The following is a 23993-nucleotide window of genomic DNA, read 5'->3' as shown; positions in this document are numbered from 1 at the left end:
CAACACTTTTGCTTTGAACAGCTGTATAAAACAAAGTACTTGATAGAATGACTTGCAATTTCACATGGATGCTTATGACAGACGTACAAACTTAGAAAAAAAAAATAGTGCCAATAGTGTTGCCATCTATGGTCGAGGCCGATTACTTTTCAGACCACCTCGTACAGCATTGTGCAGATGGGGATAATTGTTATCTGTGAGAGTCAACATGGATTTGTTAAGGGGCGCTCTTGCTTTAGTAATATGATTGCCTTTTATAATAATAAAGCAACAAGAGCAGTTGATGAGGAAAAGACATATACCGCCGTTTTTTTTTTGGATTTTGCAAAGGCATTTGAAAGAGTGCCACATGATAAGCTGATATTTAAGTTGCAGCACATGGGTTTAGATGTCGAGTTAGTCAAGTCGATTCAGGATTGGCTGTCTGATAGATATCAGAGAGTTGTGTATGGTGGAGTAGTATCAAGGAGGTAGAAGGTTACAAGTAGGGTCCTGCAGTGCTCAATACTGGTACCTGTATTGTTAACCTTTTTATTAATGACAGTGTCAGTGGATGCATTGGGATATTCAGTTTGCAGATGATGTGAAGCTGAGAAAGGTTATTAGTAATGTAGTATCCCCACAGATTCAAGACCCTTCGACACTTCTGTGCATGTCAACAGGAGGAGAATCCATTCCGATAATAGGATAATCAGTCTGTATTGTGGGATGAGTTGTTTATTATTACACATCGGAAAATTAACTTCTCTTTTATGATCATTGTAGTTAACTTGTTGCTTGTATAACAGTTGGAAAATTTTACCTATAAAGCACATGATTTTGCGTGTTGGTGAGCAATTTGTACGTCCTTCATTTCTTTCTCCCCTTCAGCATAAATCGACTATTCTTGGCAAGACACCAAGCAGAAATCTACAAACTGTGGGCGAACTATAGTGCAGATGTGGCAGCCTTGCATGAGAATTTGAATAATCTAGACAGATAGGTGAATGAATGGGGGTGTCGGTTTAATGCAGCAAAATTTAAAGTCTTGAAGTTTGGGATACATCGATGGGAGGCTGCATACTTGATTGGAGGAGTGTACTGGAGGAAGTAGGGGACATGAGATCTGGTTGATAATCGATAGAAAACTGAATTTTAGGGAACATATTGCTAAGGTGGTGATGGTAACCTAAAGGCTTGCTTCAATACTGAGAAGGACGCTGACCTGCAGAGATAAGACTTAATGTTCCATTGTATGAGACTCTAATCAGATCACACTTAGCCTATTGTTCTCAAATTTGGTCCCAGGATTTGAAGGGGATAAATTAACTGTGGAAAGAGTACAGAGGCAGATAACAAAGATGGTTTCAGGACTGTCCAGTGCTACTTATGAGGATTGGCTGAGGGAATGTGGACTGCAGAGTTTGGTAGATAGAAGAAGGAGAGTTGATATGATTGAGACAAACTGTTGAGAGGTGGTTATAGGGTTGACACTGGGGAATTCTTTTGCTTGGTGAAACAGCAGGAAGAAGCGATGAGATGGGACCATCCCTGGAAGCTGCATGAGGTTGAGGAGTGGTTTCTTTGCATGGAGGATGGTTGAACCATGGAATGCATTGCCTCATAGAGTGGTGAGAGTAAGAACGGTCAATGAGTTCAAGGAGTGTTACGATAGATGATTATGATAAAATGTAGTTCACCTTTAGCTTTTTGGACCAGTGTACAAAATCTGCTAGGAATATGTGTTCTTATTTATCCACAAAAATATCACATAGAAAACTTTTTTATTTTCTCGACTACCTTTGTGAAAATTCTTTTCTTTCACATCATTGGTATAATTATATTAATAAACTGAAATACTAGAAAATAAGTAACAATAATTAACAACTATTGAAAATATTTGAACATGGTTAAACAACAGAAAGCATGCATTCTCTTTTATGCTGACTGCTGGTATGATTTACATAATTTATGGAAACAGCTTTCCATTGTTTAATCATTTTCAAATATTTTCTCTGTTAACAGTTATTATTGGTTTTTTAGTTTATTCATGTAATTATCCTGATGAAGCAAAGCAAAAGAATGTTCTTGGAATTAAGTGAGAAATAAAAAACTTTCTGATTGTATGTGATATTTTTAGGAAAAAATACCCGAAAATACTTTCCTAGCATGTCCTGTCTCCATAGAAGCCTACTCAATGCTACACAGAATCATCGAGTTCTTTATATGCCATCTCCTCTCCTGTGTACAGTCCACATCCAGTGCTTTGTGAGGTTCTTTAACTGTGGAATTAAAGAAAATAAGACTGCAGATTTAGCTCATGTATTTTCCAGATATTGCTCTTATAAACTGTCTATGGGGTATAGACAGTTTATAAGAGCAAAGCTAATAACCAAATGGTAGTTATCATGGAAGGAAGCACTGGCAAATAAATTACATGAGATTGAGCTGAAATTAAATATTGGCATTCAAGTGAAGATTGTTCCAGAGGAAGTTGTTCTTTCTAAGCTCCACATAAGTCATTCATCTTACACATTCGCATTTACTGAGGGCTGATGACCCACCTATATGTGTGAACAGTGCTATATATATCTCAACATTTGTCCTATTCTGGTGGAAGGTCAGCTCTTTGCTCCCGAAAGGAATGAAATTTTTACTATATTGTCTGAGCTATGTACACTCAAGCAGATCTTATCAGACTCAGGCAAATTGCATGAAATTTTTAACTTTTTAAAAATAAAAATTTAAAAAGAAAATTTATACAAACATGTCTGATTATAAATTATTTATATGTAGATACTGCTTTGCTTAGCTTAATTTTTAAAAATTAGCTTTTGTAGTATAACTTTTTATTATTATTTTTTTTTTTTATATGTAATATATCTGTTTATTACTGTTTATTATTTATTGGAAGTTTTTCCACTTGGTTATACTATAAATTAAACATACCAAGAAGTTATATACTTGATTTAATCCTTTATCCAAGTGTATGCAAACAAAGTTTGCGCATGAAGTATTTTCAGGACTGGGGCAACTCATATATAGAAGCTGATGACTTCACATCACTTGGCTTAGTATCCCATAATACAAAGCACATATCCTTACAAGTATGTATAATTCTATGAATTATGGGAATGGCCACTATCCAGACCGGTTTCAACTTTTATTGAAGTCTCATCAGTGGGAACCAGAACCAGAGGTGATACTAAGGTTGAAGTAATGCTGAAGTTATATTTCCATATACGAGTAGCCAAAAGGTGTCACATCTTACTATTGAAATACTGTGAATTGGAGATATTGTTGGAAGTTTTTCCACTTGTTATACTATAAATTAAAGATACCCAAGAAATTGGTATGCAAATTTTGTTGCCCACACTTATATAAAGGATTAAACCAAGTATATAATTTCCCCCTTTTGGCTACTCGTATATGAAATTACGAAGGTGGTCTGAAAAGTTCTCTACCTAACAATGAAAAAACGAATTTATAATTTCAAAATTATTTTTATTTTTCAGTATAATCTCCCTTAAGACTAATTCATTTATTCCAGCGATGCTGTAGGGCCATTATTCCGTCTCTGTAATGATTCTCAGTAAGATCTGTAAAATGCACCTCTACAGCTGCAATCACCTCTTGATTTGAAGAAAAAGGCTGACTAGCAAGGAAGAGTTTTAGTTTTGGGAAAAGATAGGTCAGAGGGAGCCAAATCTGGGAAATTACAACAATTCGTACTGCAGATCCCTTAATTTTCCCATTGCCAAAACACCTTTATGGGCAGGTGCATTGTCCTGATGAAAGATGATTTTTTTCTTCTGCAAACCGGGGCTTTTCTCACGAATTTTTTTGTCTAGTCTGGTTAAAAGATCGGAATAATATTCCCCAGTTATTGTTTTTCCTTTTCAAGATAATTAATAAACAAAATGCCTTTAGCATCCCAAAACACTGATGCCATGACTTTTCCTGCTGATGGAACCGACTTTGTCTTCTTTGGTGCTGAACAACCAGCTTCTGTCCACTGTTTTGACTGCCAATTGGATTCTGGTGTGTAATGGTGAATCCAAGTCTCATCCATAGTAATAAATTGACACACAATTTCCTTATTCTTGTTAAAACGGTCCAAGCACTGTTCAGAGATTTTCATGCGAGTGCATTTTTGATCTGCTGTGAGCAAGCGTGGCACCCATCTTGTGCAAAGCTTTTTCATTTGCAGTTCTTCATGCAAAATATGTCCTACACATTCTATTGAAATGCCTATAGTCTCAGCAATTTCTTGCACTATGATTTGCCAGTCATCCAATACCATATTGTGTACTTGATCAATGATTTCTGGTGTTGTTACACTTTTTGGATGTCCTTTACGTGGATCATCTTCAAGGCTGGTACAGCCACGTTTAAACTTGCAGCCCATTTCTTAATTGTCAAAAATGTAGGAGAAGAGTGCCGATAAACCTTTATGAACTTCGAATGAATTTCTTTTGCCGTTAAACCTTCTTTTGCAAAGAATTTTATAATCACATGATACTCAATTTTATCCATTTCAAGGGATAGAGACAACACTTTTGCTTCATACAGCTGTATGAAAGAAACTTCTTGATAAAATGGCTTGCAATTTCATGTGGATGCTTATGACAGATGTAGCAACATAAAAAAAAATCGTGCTGATAGTGTTGTCATCTATGGTCAAGGCCAAGAACTTTTCAGATCCCCTTCGTATGACTTTGGCATTACTTCAACCTTAGTATCACCTCTTGGTCAGGCTCTCACTGATATGACCTCAATAAAGGTTGAAACCAGTCTGGGTAGTGACCCTTTCCATAATGCATAGCATTATACATACCTGTAGGGATATGTGCTTTGCATTATGGGATACCAAGGCAAGTGATGTGAAGTCATCAGCTTCTACATACAAGTTGCCCCAGTCCTGAAAATACTTCTGATGAAAACTTTGTTTGTATACACTATAAAGGATTAAACCAAGTATATAATTTCTTGGTATCTTTAATTTACAATATGGCGATTGCTGTGCTTGTGCCAATTAACTCCTGATTTTGAGATGTCAAAAGTAACTGCGTGAGTTTCTCTGGATTTTTCTGTGGCTTGAGTTTATTCAGACTGTGCATTCTAAGCTGAGGACAATTTTTATTTTTACTCTTTTTTTTAATTTTTTGATATCTGATTCACACATGAAAACTAGCAAGACCTACAATATATCAGTGTCATGTGGGAAAGAGAGTAAGAAGAAAGTAGGAATCTGTTCACATTTATTTTGAACAGCTGAAATCTATATTCTTTGGGTAGGCTAAAGTGCTAAAGTTTTGTTCCACAAAACAGAATTAGATGGAATTGAAAGAGGAGGCAGAGAAGTTGGTACAGCAAGTTTCAAGCTGAACTGTAAATGGGTGTATTTTTAGCAGTAGCTCTTGTTTTTGTGGTTTTTTGAGTTAAGTGTTGGAATGATAGTGGACAATTCAGCAGGGCGTTATCTGTAGAAGTATCTGTAGAACAGGCATAAAGCAGAAACTGAATGTCTGTGGGAGAGGTGAAGTGAATCCATAAGATAGGAATTATTAATTAACCTGATTGCCCTTGTTTGGGTAGCAATCTTACTATGGATGAGATGTGTTTGTACCAGGGAAGGTGGAGATGTAGGTCATTCCAAAGAGGGAAATCTGATTGATTTTGGATATCAGGTTATTATTGACGATTAGGGAAAGGGATGTCAGCTCTTTCTTGCAAGAGATCAGACAGAACTTATTTCAGTGGCATCAAGTCTACATGGTTGTTCTTGTCCCATTGAGATATAACTATGAGTTCAGAATTCAGCACATTAATCATGGTATATCGTGAGGGTTATAATAGTTGGGTACTACGAGTTTTGTCAAATGAAAAGGAGGAATGCATTGTACTGTCACCTATAATGCTATGGATATGATTCGAAGTATGAGAGTAGGTAATTTATATACTGGAGTAAGAGAATGGGTTGTGTATACAAAATCCTGTTATACTCCAACATTGGCAGAGATATCTGAGGAGAGGAAACCATCCACCATGACTTGTAAGGTTCAACCAGTGAGAAAGTTGGCAATCCAGTTACAGAGGGTGGTAGACCATAGAATGATCGTTAAGCAGGCCACTGTGCCAAACCAAATTGAATGCTTTTGAGATGTCAAAAGTAACTGCGTGAGTTTCTCTGGATTTTTCTGTGGCTTGAGTTTAGTGGTGGGTGATGAAAGCTAGAAGATTGACTGTGGATTGAGAGTGAGTGAAGTGATTGAAGCTGGATGACTACTAATTAGTTAGCATGTCTCCAGGTGTTGCAGAAGATGAATGTTGATGACCTTCTCCACAATTATAGAGAGAAGAACAAAACTGCGAGCAATTGGGTGTTAATTTGTTGTCTGACTTTTATCCCCTTTCTTTGAAAATCTGGATGTGGGCTGGCCCATTACATGCTGGAGGGTAAATACCAGTTGAGTAGGATAGATTGAACAGGCAATGCAGGATAGGTGCTAGTTCTGGGACACAAGTTTTTAGCACAATAGACTGGATACCATCAGTATTAAATGCCTTGTTTGTGTTCAGGTTATTAAAGATTCTTTGAATTTATTTCTTACAGAAGATTATGGATGACATGGCGTGAGCAGTTCTCCGTAAGGTGAGAGTTGCTTTACTTTGGTCATCAGAGCAGGATTTCAAAGAGAAGGGTAATGAACTCACCTGTGGGACATCCAAATGGTACTAAAGTACCATCTGGATGTGAAAGTGGAGGAAACATTGATGAAAAAGTTGTATCCAGTAGCTTTGGCAAGGGACCAGAGGGCTCAACTGCCATTTGGATAGGTGGTGAGTTTGTAGCATTTGCCCCTTTCAGAGTCTGATTTGGATTTTTTATTGTATTTTTACAGCTGTTTTGAGCTGTGATATAGGCAGAGTGAGCAGCAGGAGTTTTTGCACTAGGCCAATTATGGTATGCTGATTTTTTTTCTTGTAATACGTTCACATACATTTTTGAGCACCAAGGTATGGATGGTGGCTGAGAATTTTGTGTGGAATGAGGGACGAAGGCCTTCATTCCTGTGAGGATGGTTTGTTATTTGGTCTGAGCAATTCTTATTTGGATTGTAAGAATTGAAGCAGTTGGACCATTGGAAAGAGGAGTAAAAACCATGGAAATCATCCCCTTTTTCATCCTTGTAGTGACAGATACGAGACTAGGAACTATTGTTTTGAAAGTTGTCCCATGGGAAAGGATGCTTTTATGAGGTTGTGGTTCAAGTTATCCAGAGGAGAACTCGCATCTACAGTATATTTACAAGAACTTTTTAAGAAGAGATCAAGTGTGTTGTTAGAGGGGAAGAGGAGGCAGGTAAGTATTCCTGCTTGCTTGGTCAGTGAAACTGAAGAAGAGAAGTCCCCAAGAAGGATGACAAGAAGAAGAAGAAAACAACAGTGTTAGGGTATTTTAACTTCAGAAAATCAAGCTGTAGGGAGAGAGATAGTTAGGTGAAGAGGTCAGAGTAGTTAACAGAGCTTGAGAAGTGATAGAGACAGCCAATGAAAAAGACAGGCTGGTTTGGTAAGGAAATTTTGAGCCAAATCAGATCAAACAGAGTGGATTTGAGGTTTTACAATCTCTTACCTGAGATGTCAGTTCTCATGAATGCATAAGTGCTGTCCTTTTGATAGCACTTATGCATTCATGTGTTTTGGGTATTTTAGAGATCAGAGTGGTTTCAGTGGATCTCAGCTGACAACCTCAACTTCAGTTGAGGTTGCCAGCTGGAGTCCAGTTAGGAATAGCAATTCTCGTTTAAATGAGTGTAGGTGGTAGTGTACCTTTTATATTATTGTTTAGACAAGTGAATGTTGAAGTGGATATCAAATTTATTTTAGTAAGAATTAATGTGAAGCTTTGATTTTTTGTTGTTGTTGCTGCTGGGCTTTTTTAATGTTTTATTAGAGTTTGTTGTTGTTGTTTTTATGATTTATTTTTTTTAGCAGGTAGGGTGGATTTTTTGATCCTAAGTGAAATTGTGTTTCTTTAAGTTGAAATCCATTGCACGTGGAAAGCTGATGACAGATCCACAAAACATGCTATCCAAAGAAGGAATCCGGTCGCCTGTTCACACTCGGGCTTGACATTTCCCCTGCAACCACTGTTTAAGGAGGGTGGGGGGGTTCTAGAAAGTTCTGATAAACACCTAGAACAAAAATATTATTAAAACAACTGATATAACCACAAGAAAGAACATACTAGTAGCAGAGTTATGAAAGTAACTTATGTTCTTTCTTGTCGTTATATCAATTGCTTTAATATCATTTTTGTTCTAGGTGTTTATCAGAAATTTCTGGCCTCCCCTTGTACTTGGCTCCTTCTAGTCACAAATTGGCAAAGTAAGTTAGCAGCAGAATTTCGTGCTAGCCAGTCAGGAAACTGTGGTATAGCTTGCTACGTATACTATGCACATTGCTAATTAAGGGGGTGGTATTCACATGATTCCAGAATTTAAAAAGATATATTGTATTGAATAATTATATTGCAGTGGCATTTACCATCAGCAAATTGAATCATAGTAGGCAACACTTAAATAGAGAGTCTTGCTGTGTTTTTGAAGTCGAGGACTGTTGTTTCCCACTACAAACATGCAGCAAGAGTTTTTCATCTAGTATTATGTGAAGATCCATGAAAATCACTTTAACAAACATAATATACTTACCTCCTCTCTATTTATGATGTAAACAGCTTATTCATCATATCCTGCTTTCGAGTAAAAAAAAATCCATGTTTATTCTCTGCTTATCATATTAGCTGCAAGTCAGAATTAGATTGAAAAATTAAATTAAATTAAATTTTAAAAATAAAGATTTAAATAAAAGAAAAAGTGATTGCATGTATGGAAAATAATTTTCATACACCTACTTTGAAATCCATAACAAGTTTCTTAAGATAGTTAGCTAGAAAAATAAAGTAAAAAACCAGGTATTATTTCATTAACATGGGAATCTTGTGGGAAGAAGATAAAGTAAATATTATTATTTATCAAAGTAAATATTATTTTTATGGCTATTTAGCCTGTTTTTGTTTAGGAGTGCCCCTTTTATAATATCACTGGCTTTTTACTCAAATTTTAGGGCATTACTGATGTTTTTTATAGACAGATATATGAAGAATACATAGGAGGAATAAATCAGACATATCTTTGTAGGATTTAGCTGGCTGTCTTCTTATTCAGTGCATTCCAGTGTATGGCAATATACATTCATCTGCTGTTAAAGGAAGTATGATTGAAAGGAAGGGGAGGGGTAGAGAGATGTGGGAGAATTATTGGTCAAGCACGAGGTATGTGAACTTTTTTGTAAAATCCAGTTTTTTTTTTATTATTATTAAAGGTTCACAGCGAATACTTTGAGAGGGGGTTTAAAAAATAGAAAGTTTTGGGGAGGGAGAAGGATATCATTAGATCAGGGGTAGGAGTAATGTCATGCCGGCTTGGTGTTTCATTTCTTTGGATATGTTTGTTGTCTCCTATTGTTCGGAGTCATGACCTAATTTTTATGTAATGGAGCTTCCAACTCTTGGAGATTATATACAGCCAGTGGATGTTTATTGAGTTTTTGTCACATTTTATGGCTATCGTTTCCAATATTCTAAGCATTTTTTGTTTTCTTGTATATCTATTATAATGGCCTTATTGATTTGTGGGGAGTGTTTCTGTTCAAGGCGTGGACTGCTATTTTTATTTTTCCTGTATTTTGTATTCTGTTTTTCTTTTGGGTGTTGCGTTTTTTATTGTTTAAATGTCCTGGAATTGGGATGTTGCAGTCACGGAAGTGTTCTTGTAGTCTTGCCCATAAAGATCTGATAGCAGAAACAGGTGACATAGCAATCTTGTTGGCAAAGAAATTTGCCAATGTAAAACAGAATATGAAAAATCCATCAATTTCCTAAACCTGACATGAGTTAGAACAAACAACAAAATAGGCACAGAAATATTCCACAAACCCACACGTATCAGAAACTACCTCCACTTTAACATACCATTAAGAAATTAGTCATCCTAGCACAGTTTATAAATGCTTACAAGTTTTCGACTACACATAATTATCTCAACACAGAAATAAAGAAGTTAACACAGATTTTTAAAAATCAAAATTACCCAACACAGCATAATAAATTATGCCAACAAAACAGCAAAAATCCATTAAAACAATCTAGCAACCAAACCAAACTTCCCAACACAAAAAAATCATCAAACTGCCATACATCCAGAACACATACAAAGCCTACAAATACTAATTAAATTAAGGGGATATTAGATCCCACATTGTGTTAAAACCGAATAAGAAACTCAAAGATTGGAATCAGAGAGTTTCATGCCGAATATAGTATAAAAAACTATAAAAGTATCGGCGAATACTAGCATGAGCTGAATGCAAGTAGTCCTAGAACGTAGTGCGGGCAACTCGTTGCAAAGGTGGGGAAAGTTCTGATCACTATTCTTTGGTATTTACCATAATGTAAAAACACATTTCCTAGGAAATGTATGCTGTTATTACATTATGGTAGGGAGGTCACTACCCAGACCGGTTTCAGCCTTTATTGAGACTTCATCAGTGAGTAATTAGACCAAATTATTAATACCAAAGGGTATAGCGAAAAGAACTTATATACTCTGCTATACAAGTTGTCCAAAAAGGTGCACTCATTAAGTTACTTAAATATAAAGAGCCACCAGGCTTCATTTCGGCGATATAAACATCAATTAAATTAAGGGGATATTAAATCCCACATTGTTTTAAAACCGAATAAGAAACTCAAAGATTGGAATCAGAGAGTTTCATGCCGAATATAGTATAAAAAACTATAAAAGTATCGGCGAATAATAGCGTGAGCTAAGTGCAAGTAGTCCTAGAATGTAGTACAAACACGGGCAACTCGTTGCAAAGGTGGGGAAAGTTCTGATTTTTATTCTTGGAATTTGGCATACTGTAAAAACACATTTCCTAGGAAATGTATGCTGTTATTACATTATGGTAGGGAGGTCACTACTCAGACCGGTTTCAGCCTTTATTGAGGCTTCATCAGTGAGTAGCTAGACCAAATTAATACCAAAGGGTATAGCGAAAAGAACTTATATACTCTGCTATACGAGTTGTCCAAAAAGGTACACCCATTAAGTTACTTAAATATAAACAGCCAACAGGCTTCATTTCGGCATTTCATTAATATAAACATTAATGTTTATATCGCCTAGGACTACTTGCACTTAGCTCACGCTAGTATTCGCCAATACTTTTATAGTTTTTTATACTATATTCGGCATGAAACTCTCTGATTCCAATCTTTGAGTTCCTTATTTGGTTTTAAAACAATGTAGGATCTAATATCCCCTTAATTTAATTAATGTTTATATTGCCGAAATGAAGCCTGTTGGCTCTTTATATTTAAGTAGCCTACAAATACATTTTTAAACACTGTCTATAAGCTAGTATTCACCATGAACCAAAAATAGCAAATTCCCTTTCCAACAAGATTGTGATGTCAACTACACAGGTTCTACCATCAAATCTTTATGGGCAACACTACAAGAACACTTCCATGACTGCAACATCCCAATTCCACCTTTAATAATAATAAAAAAAAAAAAACTGGGTTTTTCAAAAAAGTTCACATAACTCTTGCCTCAATAGTAATTCTCCTACATCTCTCTTCCCCCACATTTCCATCTCCCCTTCCTTTCAATCATACTTCCTTCCTTGAACAGCAGATGAATGTATATTGCCATATGCCAGGATGCCACTGAATAAGAAGACAGCCAGCTACATCCTACAAAGGTATGTCCGAATTATTCCTCTTATGTATTCTTCACGTATCTGTCTATATAAAACATCAGTAATGCCCTAAAATTTGAGTAAAAAGCCGATGACGTTATAAAAGGGACACTCCTAAACAAAAATAGGCTAAATAGCCATAAAAATAATAAAGTAAAAAATAATATTTTCTGACGTTCTTATATTTCTAGTCTCAGTTTTCATGAAAACTGATATTTGAAATGTGAATGCATTATGCCTTGAAACACCAAAATTCGTTGTCCAGTTGCAATACTAAAAAATAAAAAAAAAGTGTAATCGGATAGTGTAGTTGATTGACTTTTGAGCTAAGGGGGGGGGGGAATTCTAGCATTAGCAAAAGCTAGGTAAAACAGATTATATGCAAAAGTTGAGGTTATGATTGTATTTCTGTAGTGTTATTGAGCTTCAGCTCACCTTTGTCTTTCTTGTCCTGAGATTATTATTGTAATGCACAGAGATCTCTGAAACAATGTCAGAAGTTGAGGAAGCAAAGGGATCTTGGGGTGATTGTGGATAGAGATTTAAAGTTCCTGGGACATATGGCAAAAATTGTGAAGACATCCCACAGAATTGCATCCATGTTCAAGAGAATATTGGCCACAGGAAATATATGTGATTGTCCCATTGTATAAAGCTTTAATCAGACCACATCTAGATTTCTGTGTTCAGATCTGGTCACCAGGATTTGAAGGGGATGAGTAACCATGGAAAGTGTGCAGAAATGGATAACAAAAATGATATCAGGACTGTATACAACATTGATTATGAGGATACACTGAAGGCATATGGACTGCAGAGTGGTGAATAGAAGGCAATGGGTGCGGAATGTGATCAAGGCATTTAAGCTGTTAAAGGATTATTATTGTATTAACACTGAGAAGATTTTCATATGATAGAAAAAGAGAAAGGAACAAGGACAAGCTTCCATCCCTGAAAGTTGCAAAAGGACATGATGAGTAAAAGGGTAAGAAATAAGTATTATTTAGTAAGAAGTATTGCATGGAGAGTGGCAGGAGCAAGGAATGCATTGCCTGAAAAGGTGATGAAATGTGCAGACTGTGGATGATTTTAAAGAGTGGTATGATAGACCATGTTCACTAGTGTTAACCTCCCACAATGAGTCTTATGACACCATGAGGGAATCAGGAAAATAATAATAATAAAAAGAGCTTTGCTGCCTATAAGCAAGTTAATGGATAGCAAGGATCTGCCCTACAGTAAAGGCAGTTAAAGTTTTTAAAATATTTAATCTTTCACTTGTCCTTTGTCAGCTTAATAGTATTACTTTATCCATCCTTAATCTTATTATTAAAATTATTGTGCATGTTGTGTTGTATTACGAATATACAAGTGGTTATTTTATGTGTTGGTTGCTTTTTTTTGTACAGAAAAGATAAGTGGTAACATAATTTTATTGTTATTATTGAGAAGATTAATGCCTGTAAAGTAGCAGAATTTTGTAGTGAAGTTTGAGTGTGTGATCTTATTCATCATTAATAGAATTTCAGGCAGTGATGTACCAAGTGGATTTGGGTTTGAGCTTACTTTTCGATTGAAGAAGGAGCCTGAAGAAACTGCGCCACCAACATGGCCTGCTGCCATAATGCAGGCCCTTGCCAAATACGTTTTCCAGTCAGGTAAACAATAAAAAATTAAAAGAAATGATTAGGCAGTAACTTTAATTTCATGTTAATTTATGGTAAACATATATACAGTAAAACCCTGTTTTTACGTTCCCGCAATTTACGTTTTCCTGCAAATTTACGTCATTTTCTGTTGGTCCTGTCTTAAGGCCTATTCTCACGATGTAGTTTCCCCGCCATTAACAACTTGATGCGGACGTTATTTCCCGTGATTTGCGTTTTTTTTTCTCGGTGGCAATACTGATTTTCGAATCAATTTCAGCGGAAATATGCGCATTTCTGTTCTCAGGTGACATTGCTTTCGGCTGTAGTTTCGTTTCCGCCATCACGATGACTTGCACGCATGCTGCAGTACTGTAGTGATGAGCGATACCGTGATTTTTCAATCACATTACGAATTTATATTGCAGAATTTCTGCAACGTAATTCAGCGTGTGAAAGTTGTTTTCAAGTTGCAGTGGTGGATTATCCATGTTAGTAACATGGAGAAAAAAGACAGAAAATGTATTTCAGTAGAAGAAAAGATGGCAATTCTGTGACGTGTAAATTGGCATGCCGGAACATGTGTGCATTTAGCATATGATCTTGGACTCTCCGTGTCCACTTTGAACACGATAGTAAAAAAACAGGTCAAGCATTGAACTTGATGCAAAGCAATCTGGCGCTAAGTCAAAAAAAAAAAAAAAACGAAAAGCAGAAACAATCAACAATTAAAGATTTTTTTTAAATAGATAAATGTAAGTACATTGTAAATTCATTTATTTTCAGTTATTAAATTTTGTAATCTTTTTAATATTTTTTTACATTTCTTGCTATTTACACTTTTTTTCCATCAGTCCCCTGAAAAGTGTAAAAAAGAGGGTTTACTGTGTATATATATATATATATATGATACTTTTTATATTTATTTTATATATATATAAAATTATATATATATATATATATGATACTTTTTGTCTGCCCAGTTAGCCTAGTGGCTATGCGCTTCGCAACCATATGCCTGGGGAAGGAGTGTCCTAGGTTCGATTCCCGTCGGTGACGTGAGGAGCTGAAGGATCTTCCTCAGCCATAGCCAAGTTAGCCAGTCTTGGGCGTGGACAGTAGGGTTTTTTCCCCAGTTTATTCTGGGGTTTTTCATCCCGCAAAGCAGGCAAACTGGCCTTGAGAACTCAACACTACAGGCCATAGGATACACTGGGGCATAAGGCTGACCACCTTATCCTGTAAACGGAGTGAGGTCCAATGATCAATGGACCCTCGACACCGCAAGGTAAAAGAGGGTATAAGGAAGATGAGATGAGATGAGATATATGTATATTTGTTATTCGTACAGATAGGAATGTGTCCCTGTATATATGAGTCTCCTGTTTACAAACGTTTCATTGGAGTGAAGAAATCCTTTCATTAGTTTATATTCACTGTGCAGTGCCTCTATAACACAGTATGAAGAATAACGAAACAGTTCATCCCTTTATTGTAAACGATCTGAGTTTGAATTTTGTCATCATGAGAAGAATCATTATATGGACTTTTTCAATTGAAACTGATGGAACTGGCTTTTAACCACCTCACCGGTTATTATGGATCACATACGCATCCTCATATGCTTCGTATCCATCATATATTTCAATGTAATATCAATGGTATTACAATTTTAATATGCACTTCGCATCCATGATAAACTTGACGTCTGTAGACATCTTGGCCGGTAACGTGGTTAATTCAAGATATAGGCAAATCAGTCAGAGTCATGCAGTTAACAGACAAAAATACAATTAGTGATCAATATGGACTGCCCTCCACAATGAGTCTTTGGACTTCATGGAGTGTCAACCAGTATGATATATAATTGCACAAAAATTTTTAAGTAGAATAATTAATTTATTTTGCACCTATCACTATTAGCAAACCTTATATGAACCAGAGATCAATTTGTTAAAGCGGAAGGTTTACTCAGTGAATTTTCTGGATAGCATTGCTATTTGGCCCTAGTAGCTTCTTAGCATCAGTTTTTTTGGTGAATTCATTTTACAATAAATTCACATGTCGATGCTTACTTGCTTGCCACAATGATATTTTGTAACTTCTTGGGATACACTCTCAACAGGTTTACAGGATATAACAATAGTTTAACACATGTTCTCAGCAACATTATTTTAAAACACTCTCTTATATTTTAGGGCTTTAATTAATTTCATGATACTTTTCAGTTGTGATGGTTAATTTGTATCTTGATCTTGCCCTGCCACTTATGCTGAAAGCACTTGATTTGTTAATCTTTCATATCCTATTTTGTTAAAAAGCCATACTCTTGTTGTATATCTTCTTACACATCATAAATAAATGTCAAATTGCTTTCTGATTACCCTGATGAATCTGTGTTTCATACAGGATTTCTGTTTCAATAAGGAAATACCGTGAGTATGCATATTTAAATAAATTATAATACTGGAATTAACTCATGTAAAATATTATTATTATTATTATTATTTGACACCTCCAGGGAGTCCAAAGACTCATCGAGGGAAAGTGTGCCAATAGCATTGAACGAATGGTCCCCTTCCAACTACTAACCGCGCTCAGACTTACTTAACTGAGCCATTAGTAGCAGAGGCTCTACCAATCGATTATTTATTAGTATAATTTTTGCCTGAGTATCACAGCCATCTTCAGTACAAGTTTGAGCAATTACTGACAATTCCAAAAGGTGCTGTCTAAGTAGCTAATGCAGGATAACTAAAAAAGGTCATTAAATTTCCTAACTTAAAAAAAAATACATAAAATAATTAAATAATATATATATATATATATAATTAATTAAAGAAAGTTAGGAAAGATTAGCCGATTTAAAAAGCACTAACTCCCACAAAGGGGATAGATGTAGACCATCGGATCTATTTAAGTCATGAGAGTGAAGTAAAGTTTCACGTTTCTTTATAAGCCGTTTCATGAGGAACTGACTTGTATGAGGGACTCTTGTCTTAATCCAGTGAATGCTATGTCTAGTGTTGATGCCATGTTCTGCAAGTCCAGACTCTTCAGGTTCAGGGTATTGAATATAAGACTTGTGTTCTTCTAGCCAAATAAAAGTAGATCTTCCTGTTTGTCCGAAATAAAATAACCCACAGGAGCAAGGAATCTGGTAGACACCTGGATGATACAGATGTGTAAGCTTGTCCTTTGGAGAAAGGTGGACATTTTTCTGATGGGGAAAAAGGCAATAAAAATATTTAATGATTTTAAAACTTGCTATGCGTTCACTAATGCTTTTCACATAAGGGATAGGAATTATTAAAAATATTAGAAAGCTGACAAAACCTGTCATTATTCAAGATAGAAGAGAATATGAGAGAAAATTGTCTCTATTACTCTTAGACTATTCAACTTACAGGACCCTCACATCGATCCTAATAGTAGTCAATTAAAAAGACTTAATTCTTTTATAGATAATGTATCTACATGGAATGAGAATCAAAGAAAAAACTTAAAACGTTCTTTGGTTGTCCACCTAACTGTTAAGACCAGTTGTAGGCTGTATAGGTTGTCCCACTTATAAAATGTCAAAATTTTTATCAAACTTACTCACTTCTTCAACTAGAAGAACTACTACTTATATAAAAAATACTTTGGATTTCAAAAATAAAATTTAGGATCTTCATTTGAACGCTTTAGATATTATGATTAGTTTAGATGTTTTTGTTTCATTATTTACTGATGTTCCTTTATCTGACAGCATTGAATTACAACAACAAGAATTTCCTTTAGACATTGTTAAAATATTTGATTTTGTATAGTTATTTTCTGGTTATTTTTCCTTTAAAAACAAGTTATATCAACAAATCGAAGGAACAACAATGAGCAATCCTATTTCTCCTGCTATCGCCAACTTCTTTGTAGAGCACTTTGAACAGTGTAATTTTGACAACATTTCACTTAGACCTACTGATTGGTTCAGATATGTAGATGACATTTTTGCTGTCTGGAATGACTCTTATGAATTACAACAGTTTCTCTCTAAATTAAATGCACTTCATCCAAGGATCCAATTTGCCCTAGAGGAAGAAGTAAATAAGTTAGCTTTTTTAATTCTTCACCAACTAGATGGTAACCTACATTTCTCAGTTTTTAGGAAGAAGATTTATACAGGCCATTATATCCATGCTGAATCTCATCACCATCCCAGTCAAAAGGCTGGAACTTTTAAATCACTGGTTCTTCAGATGAGCTATTACAAAAAAAATTGCGATTTCCACTTTTTTATCTAATAGTTATAAGGATTTTTTTATCAAAAGAGCTTTGAGAAGCTTTGGTATCTCTACCTCTTCAAATACAGAAAAAATAACTCATATTCCTATCCCTTATGCAAGGCATTAGTGAATGCATTGCAAAAGTTTTAAAACCACTAAATATTTTTATTGCCTTTTGCTCCATCAGAAAAATCAGCACCTTTCTCACTTCTCCAAAGGACAAGCTTCTACATCTCAGTCATCCAGGTCTCTACCAGATTCCTTGCTCTTGTGGGTTATCTTATTTCAGACAAACAGGAAGATCTGCTTTTATTCAGATAGAAGAACATAAGCCATATATTCAATACCTTAAACCTGAACAGTCTGGACTTGCAGAGCATGCCATCAGCACTGGACATTAGAATTCATTGGAACAAGACAAGAGTTCTTCATACAAGTTGGTTCCTCATACAAGTTGGTTCCTCATGGAACAGCTTTATAAAGAAACACGTGAAACTTTACTTCATTCTCCTAACTTAAACGGATCTGATGGTCTACATTTATCCCTTTTGTGGGAGATAGTATATTAAATAAGCTAATCTTTTGTAAAATTTTTAATTGTGTGTGTGTATATATATATATATATATTATTTAATTAATTATTTTTTATATTTTTATTTTTTTTAGGAAATTTAATGACCTATTTTAGTTATCTTGCATTAGCTAATTAGGTGGCATCTTTTGGAATTGTCAGTTATCGTTCAACCTTGTATTGAAGATGCCTGTGATACTCAGGTGAAAATTATACTAATAAATAATATTTTGCGCGAGTTAATTCTAGGATTATAATTTATTTAAATTCAGGATTTCTCCATAAGTGCAGGTCACAAAGGTGCCTCCAACGATCTCGATCTTGAGCCTCTCTCTCTTTCATGTTATACTCATAGATTTCACTAATGGGTCTTCCCATCTTGTAGTGGTCTTCCTGGTTTTCTCTTTATTCTTGGTTGCCAATTGAGTATTCTGTATGTCCATCTGTTATCCCTGAGTCTGGCTATGTGGCCTATGAAAGTGATTTCTAACTGCGATATGGTTTTAGTTATTTTTTCAGATATTTTCATGTGGAAGCAAAAGGTTGTTCTGAAGTGCTGAAACTGTGATGTTTTTAGAAGAATGTTGAGACTTTCATATAGAGAGTTAATTCATTATAAAGTGCTATAGTTTTAGTAGTTTATTCAGTGAAGCTTGTTACTTTCATATAGAAAGTGAGGTTATTACAGAAGTGTCTTGAATGAAGACAAGATTTGTTTTATTCAATCATCTGTGATTTTAAAGTGCAAGAAGAATTTGTCTGTTGTGTTTGTGTTGCTGTCATATAGAGAGCACCTTTGTTTTGTGTTTCTCTCTCCTGTGTGAACTTGAGAAGGAATAAAAGTTCTTTAGGAGGCAAGAGACTAAGATTCTAGCAGTTTTGTCCATATAGGATAATAACTGTTGGTTTATATGATTGGAATAAAGTTGTGCATGCACATTTTTTCTTGTTGTAAATTGAAGAATACACTGGTACTTGCCTAGAGCAGTTGATTTTATATTGTATAGTATATATATTTGTGTTATTCATAGATTAAAGATTTTTATTTTTAACCAAAAGAGTATGAAGATTCAGTCTGTTAATAGGATTAAATGGTTATTTAAGAGGTTAGATTGAGCCTTCATAACTCAGTCGGTATAGACCCTTTGGTCAGAAAGAACTGGGTTCGATACCCGTCTATGATGTGAGTAACCTTTAGCTGGTCTCATATGGAGGTAGAGGATTTTTTCACCTGGAAACTCCGGTTTTTCAACCCTCAGAACAGGCAAACCGGTCCCATGAACACACACAGATTACAGTCATGAATACTTATGACAATATGTGGAAGAGATAGGGTCCTCACCAGATGTCATTACACCCATAGTTAACTATAAGTCAGATCATGGTAGTAGCCTAGATAGGAGGCGACACATGAATGGGAATGGGAAGAGGTTAGGTTATATATGCAATATCCTGGAATACAAACTTGTGTGCAAGATTAATTTGGAGATTAGTTTCAGTGTTTCCTTTGTATTTTGAATTTAAGAATTATAGCCACTCAGAGTGTGTGAGCGAGTAAGTAAAACTGTATACCAGTAGCCCTCATATAACACGGATGTTAGGTTCCATAGAAATGGCGCATTGTATAAATCGCGTTTTTCGAGAATCAGATCACATACAAAAAGTAGGGTTAGGGTCCGAAATCGTTGTTTTTTTTTTTAAATTATATAAACAACAATGACATACCCAACAAAAATATATTTTTATTTCATTCAGGTAATTCATGTAAGTTAAGAAAACATATAAACTGTGAAACAAATACATAGTATAAACTTATAAAATTAAAAATTGTAAGTAAACTTCATTGCACATAATGCACAAATGTTTTAGGCAAAATAAAATAAAGTGCATAATTTAATCATCATCACTCTCTTCAAAACTAACATTTCATAGATGTTCTTTATTTCTGAGTGGCCAGACATCATCATCACTTGAAATCTCTTGGATATCATTTGTATAATTCTCATTGCATACGTCGGTTGGTTTAATTATCAAGAAGTCAGTAATAAGACCTTGCTTATCACTATGCTGCCTTTTTTTATTAAGTTCATAATATGGAGCTAAAGAAATATCCAATTAATTTAGTTTAATCCTTTATCCAAGTGTGAGCAAACAAAGTTTGCCCCTGAAAGTATCATCAGGACTCAGGTAAGGTAGTACAACACCATGTTAGCTTGCTCCACCTTTGCAACGAGTTGCCTGGTGTTGTACTACCTTACCCCCAGTCCTGAAGATACTTTCAGGTGCAAACTTTGTTTGCTCACACTTGGATAAAGGATTAAATTAAATTTATTATAGTCTAACCAAGTGAAAAATAAACTTGCAAAGAAATATCCAATTGTCTTGTGAATTTTCCAGAGCGCTCCATTGAGGGATCATTATCCATAAAATAACTTCCTAACTTTCTTGCTAAGTCCAATCCTTTCTGTCTGCTAATTTGTTTAAACTGAATTCTTTAACAGATTCATCACAATCAGAATCTTCGGGAGAACTTTCCTTGTCATTTGGTTCGAGGTCATCTATCAATTGTACCAGTTCCTCCTCATTTAAATCTGTTTCCCCATCAATTAATTTACTAATTTCATTTTTGACCATATTGCAAAAGCCCTCTAAGTGGCCATTACTATAAAAATAAATTTTTTACACAAAAAAAAGCATTACATATTGTATGTAACTCATCAGAAAATAAAGTGATCAGCTTGAGATTAACACACTTATGATTTTAATGCACTTTCCTGGCAGAAAACGAAGACAATAGAAATTGTCTTCGTTTACCGTAAACAATTGATGTATATGCTTGCTAAAGGGTATTTTCTCTAATATAAATTGGCTACTTATAACTACATGCGCAATACAGGCAGACGCAAATTTAACGAAGATAAACTTTGATTTTTAAGTTGCGCGGTGAAAAATATATGAAAAGATGAAGGGTTACTACAATTTACAGACTGTGTTATATTGAAACAACTGCGTTTATAGACCGCGTTATATCGAAACCGCATTGTACAAGTACCGCATTATACGATTGTCGCCTGTACACTCCCACACACACCTGCATTTTACCACCATCCTTGTGCACTAGCACTATCTTACACTGCAAGACTTTTATACCTCCATACTTGTGTATTTCTGGTCGAATAACTATACTATCTTGTCAGTTGGATCTTGCTGATGCCAATAATTTTTTGCGAAGTCCCGCTGACCAATGCCAAAAATTCCCCATCCCCTTTATTTTTGATACTTTTGGCATTTGTCTACATATTTTTCAATATCTCCCTTCTGCTCAGTTACCTTTGCATAATTTTGTTATCAACCCATTCAGATTGGAAATCTGGGAAGTTTCTTACAGCAAATGTTATTATATCTAATCTCACAAAGAAAGGTGTTTCTTGCCTTTCAGATCACTTGTTTTTGCTAAAACAATCAATTCTTTCACTTCTGTTCTCTGCCAATATCTTTACTAATCATCCTTAATCTTTGCACTTGGTGATATGATCATTAATGAACAAATGTCTTGCTGATAATAGTATGCTCCACTCATCATACTGCAGTGCTCAAACATCTTCAAGCTTTAAAATTATCTGCAGTATCCTTGACTGGAGTGAAAACAACCTACTCAACTTCTGTGCTTCTAAAACACAATTTTTCTTGTTTTCTCACAGAAAAGACCTCAGATCTTTTCCATTTACTTTTGATAATACTCAGAACAACATTCAAGACCAAATCTCTCTTCTTAGACTTTTATTCCAAACATTATTCCTAGCATAATCATATCATGAATAGGGCTTGCAGTCATTGGGCACAAGCCATTTATATAAATCAGGAAGAGGATGGGTAAAATAACAGAGCCCTGAGGGATTCCTGCATTAGCAGGAAAATCTGAAGAGAGAGAGAGAGCACCATGCATTGTGTAAGGATTAAGCCAAGAGAAAACTGGTAATCAAATTATACAACACACATTTTGGTAATTTGTTTGGAGATTGTCTGGTGAAATGGCACAGGCTTTCGATGGAATGAGTTCAGAGGTGTAAGCTATATCTCCCATGGGTCTAGATTGACAAAATCCATGCTTATGGTTCACTTTCTTTTTTTTTTTAATATTGATCCCATACACTAGAGATGTATGGAATGTGGGTGGGGATCTGGAGGGTAGGTGGGGAGTCTGATAGAAGTTTATTAACTTTTTTTTTTTTTTTTTAAAGAGTTGTAGTTGTTTTGAAATACCTCATGCAGTAGGCTGTTCTAGAGGACAGAGTTAGATGGAATAAAAGAGCAGAACAAAAGAAGGTTCATTGTGTTTGCAGTTGCACTGAAAAGGGATGCTGGCCACCTGCTGCTCTTGTATTAATAGATGCAGCATAAAGTGGAGGAATTATGGTTGCCAGTTCAGTGCATCATTGACCATTAAAGTACCTGTGGAATATACACAGCCAAAACACTGCATCTGTGAGATACAGGCTGACGTGAATCTGTAAGAGAGAGATCATCTGTGAGCTGAATTGCTCTCCTCTGGACACCATCAAGAATTTTTAGAGAAGTTTTAGGTGCTCCACCCAAATGTGAGTAGTATTAATTCTAAGCAAAGCCACATTTGAGATTTGTATATAGTTAAGAGTTGGTTGGGTGTAAAATAGCCTCTTGAGTGAAAGAGAATGTCTAGTTTTTTGATGTTCATGAAGCTGTTCTGTGATGCATTTGTGCCAGGAGAGACTGGAAGTAAATTTTACTTAAAACAGAAAGAGCTGAGCTTGTCTGGTGATTTGTGTATTATTGAAGGTAAGGGAATGTGAGCTGAGATTTCTTTTGTGAGAGAAGAGGTAAGACTGATTTTTGATGGCATTGAATTTTGACAGATTGTCCTCACCCCATTGAAGAACATATCAGTTTTTAAGACACTAACTGTAGATGGTCTTGATGCTTGATATTTTTGCACTGCATTGTTTGTCAAATGAGTAATGAATGGAGAGCACTATTGTCTACAAAGCTGTGAAAAGGATCAGTGGTGACTGAGAAAGAGGATAGGTGATAGAACAGCCCTGAGGTACTCCTGCATTGGTGGTGAAGCTCAAAGAGAGGAAACTGGCAACCCAGTTACAGAGAGTGGCCGTTTGTTTAGCAGACCTCAATGCCGGACACAATCAAACTCTGGAAATGTCAAGAGCCTTAGCACAAGTTTCTCCAACCCTCATTGCACATGTCCAGTTGTGGGTGATGTAAGCTAAGAGGTCAGCTGTGGATCTTTAATGGCAGAATCCATACTGGTGGTCGCTGATTAATTAGTGGACCTCTAGATAATGGAGCTGTTGGTTATTAATGACTTCCTCTGTTATTTTGGAGAGGAGAACTGAGGTGATAACATTTGGTCTATAGTTTGATGGCTGACTTGTATTTCCCTTTGTTTGGACTAGGCTGGATTGAAGAGACAATACAGATTGTCTCTCAAGCCACATGTGATAGGGTGTTTTTTTGCACTATCCTGGCATGCTTGGACAAATGGAGAGATTGAGAGATGCCATCAGGACCTAGGGACTTTTTGGTGTCCAAATTACTTAGTAATTTTCTAGAAGTTCTCCAAGTGTTGACAAAGTCTACTGTTGACATTTAGATTGAAGAGACAATACAATTGTGCCAAGAGAAAACTGGTAATCAAATTATACAACA

The 23993-nt window shown here is 35.6% G+C and overlaps 1 protein-coding gene across 4 annotated transcripts in view; it reads left to right on the top strand.

Annotated features, from left to right (window-relative positions):
• Nucleotides 1-23993, top strand: part of Su(fu) (suppressor of fused domain protein) — a 494976-nt gene that overhangs the window by 120697 nt on the left and 350286 nt on the right. For all 4 annotated transcript variants that reach the window (XM_090393062.1, XM_090393061.1, XM_090393064.1 and 1 more), the window contains one exon: nucleotides 13333-13469. In XM_090393062.1, the coding sequence (XP_090249188.1) occupies nucleotides 13333-13469 (137 nt within the window). The remainder of the gene's footprint in view (nucleotides 1-13332; nucleotides 13470-23993) is intronic.

The sequence above is a fragment of the Typopeltis vanoorti genome, chromosome 5, assembly GCF_054136105.1.
Source record: "Typopeltis vanoorti isolate ZY-2024b chromosome 5, IOZ_Tvanoo_1.0, whole genome shotgun sequence".
NCBI lineage: Eukaryota > Metazoa > Arthropoda > Arachnida > Uropygi > Thelyphonidae > Typopeltis > Typopeltis vanoorti.
The sequence above is the reverse complement of the archived record's forward strand: the minus strand, read 5'-3'. Positions and strand labels throughout refer to the sequence as shown.